The sequence below is a fragment of the Octopus bimaculoides genome, chromosome 7 (assembly GCF_001194135.2).
Source record: "Octopus bimaculoides isolate UCB-OBI-ISO-001 chromosome 7, ASM119413v2, whole genome shotgun sequence".
Lineage (NCBI taxonomy): Eukaryota > Metazoa > Mollusca > Cephalopoda > Octopoda > Octopodidae > Octopus > Octopus bimaculoides.
Window position 1 is genome coordinate 49,630,154 of NC_068987.1, and position 2,986 is coordinate 49,633,139.

A 2,986-nucleotide genomic window follows, 5' to 3' on the forward strand; every position below is an offset into this window, starting at 1 on the left:
TAATCTTCTGTCTTTGCTCCTTTGTGTCACATGGGATCAACTCTCCTCCCCTTTTCATCTGACTCCCCTCCTCTCCTCTTTTCACCTGACACTTACTTCCTGTCTTCACTCCTACCCACCTCTCCTCTCTTGCTCTGACGCCTGCTTCCTCTTTTCACTCCTACCCACCTTCTCCCTTCATTAACATCCCCCCATCCTCACCCTTATCCTCACCCCAAACCCACACTTCACCCTCACATTCCCACATCCCAACACCACCACACCACACACCACTACACCACATCACACCACCCCGTACATACGAGCACTGACCACTTCCCAGCACCCATACCATCATCCACACACCCACACTTTACAGACGTACACACTTACACAGGCACACATCCACACGTCAAAGTCATCAGCCCCTATTCACACGCACACATACACTCTCACATATACGCACCTTCGTTTTGGGATCACCAGTACTTTATTATCTCCCCTTCTTCCTAGCTCTCCTGGCTAACTACCTTTGTCCAACCAGTCGCCATGATTGACCGCTAACTCCAAAAGTTTTCTTATTCTCTCTCTGTTTATTTCCTCGTGTTTCTTTCTGTTGGAGGGCGTAGGCTCGAAACGTAAAAGACTTTTTCATCTTCCCGAGCGTCAAACTAATACACCTTTTTGTTGTTTATACAACTGCCTTTGTTTTTTGTTTTTCTGTAAATTTCAACGATATATATATTATCTGTCTTTTCAGAAACTGGGAGAAACACATTGTCAACGATACTGTCATCATTATCATCAGCAACACCACCAACACCACCAGTAATAACAACAGCAGCAATAACAGTAGCAGTATCAACAGCAGCAGTAACAGCAACAGCAACAGCAACAACAGCTGCTGCAACAACAACAGCATCATCGAAACCTGCACTTTCTCACGTTGTAATTTCGACCGTTACCGATGGAGCTTCTCCAATATATTTAACTAGCCAGCCTCCTACAGTAAAAACATTGGGCCCATCTTTACGTCCAACTGTAAGAAACCAGACAGTATTGTGGAATAGTTCGACTAGATCACAGCACAAAACTACCTCAAACTTTTATTCTGCAACACCGTTTCCTTCGAAACTTTCTACAACTAATGCAGTTTTAAATGAAACTCCACAATCCAAAAGCATCACTACTGTGGTTTCCCATACAACGAAACTTAAATATCCGATTACTTCTTCTACCAATACAATCATATCTAAGGTAACTCATGGTCGTAGCTCTCTTCGATTATTAAACGTTACTAAGACATCGTTTGAGAAGGGGAGTACATCGGTACAGTCATCACTTTCGACTTCGACTTCGACTTTGGTGTCAACGTCGGCTGCAAGCTTGCGTTCATCTTTGGTTTCACTCGGTACTACCACTTCTAAAAAACCAGAAATTCGATCAACACCAGTTTTATCTACAAGCCCAGCTAATACTACAAAAACAGCTGTAACAACTACAGCATGGAACATTTCTACAGAGCAGTCGATTCTAGATATAAATATCACAGGAGCTACGAGTAAAGAATCACAAAAACTAACAACAGAAGAACAAGTGGCCACTGGAATATGTGTCCCGCTTTTTGTCCTTAGCATTTTGGGTTTAATATATTTCTTTTACAAACGGTAAGTTGATCATTTTTAATATAAGTGGAGGTCAGAATTAAGGACACTTGATGACTTGCTTTAAACTAAAAATATTTAAAAATATTCCATAAATACATTTTTATATACAGAAATAGAACAAAATAGCAAATTCACGTCCAGGTCAGCAGCAATGTGTTATGAAAATAATATACACATCACCGTTTTGATTATTGCTGTTTTCTGTGCGAAAAATAATTTAGTATCAGCTTGGCAAACCTTGGCACGCATCAGCAAATAGTTTGCTGAATTTTATAAATAAGAATGATCATTCTTATTTCAGTTTCAGAGTTCTGGGTGGTGTGTCTAGCTGAGGAGACACAATCATGCCGAAACACCTGCGACTCAGAATCTAGTTTGTCACTGAAGCGTGTGAGTTGTCAATACACACATCATCAAAAGAAAGATGTTCTCCGAAGATAAAATCCAACAGCAAATAGAACATTTACATCCAAGTGTGCCGGAACATGTTAAGAATGAATATACTCATCAGTTTTGGTTCACTCTGTTTTTGCTTGCTCATAATAACTTAATATAGGAATATAATAAGGTGGCGAGTTGGTTGAATCATTAACACCCCAGGCCAAATGCTTAGCGGCATTTCGTCTTTTTTTACATTCTGAGTTCAAATTCCGCCGCGGTCGACTTCACCTTTCATCCTTTCGGGGTCGATAAAATAGGTGCCAGTTGATCACTGGATACGATGCAATCGACTTACCCCCGAGCCTGATTTTACTGGCCTTGTGCCAACATTTGAAACCAATATAGGAATATAATTAGGGAAAATATCCTGATTCGCACACATCTTTAATGATTTTGAGAATCGTATAACTGAAAAGTATATTTAACACTGGTGTGAACCCGCGTAAAATCCATTAGATAAATATACTTTTATACTTCATTTCTTGCAGTAAGTTGTATGAAAAGAAATTTATTGAATAAATTACCTGCCCTTCAATTTATAAATAATCCTTTCTACTATAGGTACAAGGCCTGAAATTTACGGTGTGGGGCGGGGTGTAAGTCGATCACATCAACTCTAATACTTGAGCGGTACTTAAATTATGCCCCCCCCCCCCAAAGGATGAAAGGCAAAGTCGACCTCGGCGGAATTTGAACTCAGAATGTTAAGACGGGCGAAATACCGCTAAGCATTTTGCTCGGCGACTTCGATTTTTTTAAAATTAAATAATAAAATAGAAGTAGAAATATAATGTAACTATATACAATTTATTTAGTATTGAATTAAGTGGCCTGATCTTTTCTTTTTGGCCGGTACATAGAAAAAATAATTTTTTGTAACACTTTCAAATTTCGTATAC

General features: G+C 39.5%; 1 protein-coding gene across 1 annotated transcript in view; it reads left to right on the top strand.

Moving 5' to 3' along the window:
• The window catches only part of LOC106874560 (mucin-5AC), a 92,251-nt gene that overhangs the window by 31,512 nt on the left and 57,753 nt on the right, over nucleotides 1-2,986 (top strand). Inside the window, exon 2 of the mRNA XM_014922330.2 lies at nucleotides 740-1,646. Within this exon, the coding sequence (XP_014777816.1) occupies nucleotides 740-1,646 (907 nt within the window). The remainder of the gene's footprint in view (nucleotides 1-739; nucleotides 1,647-2,986) is intronic.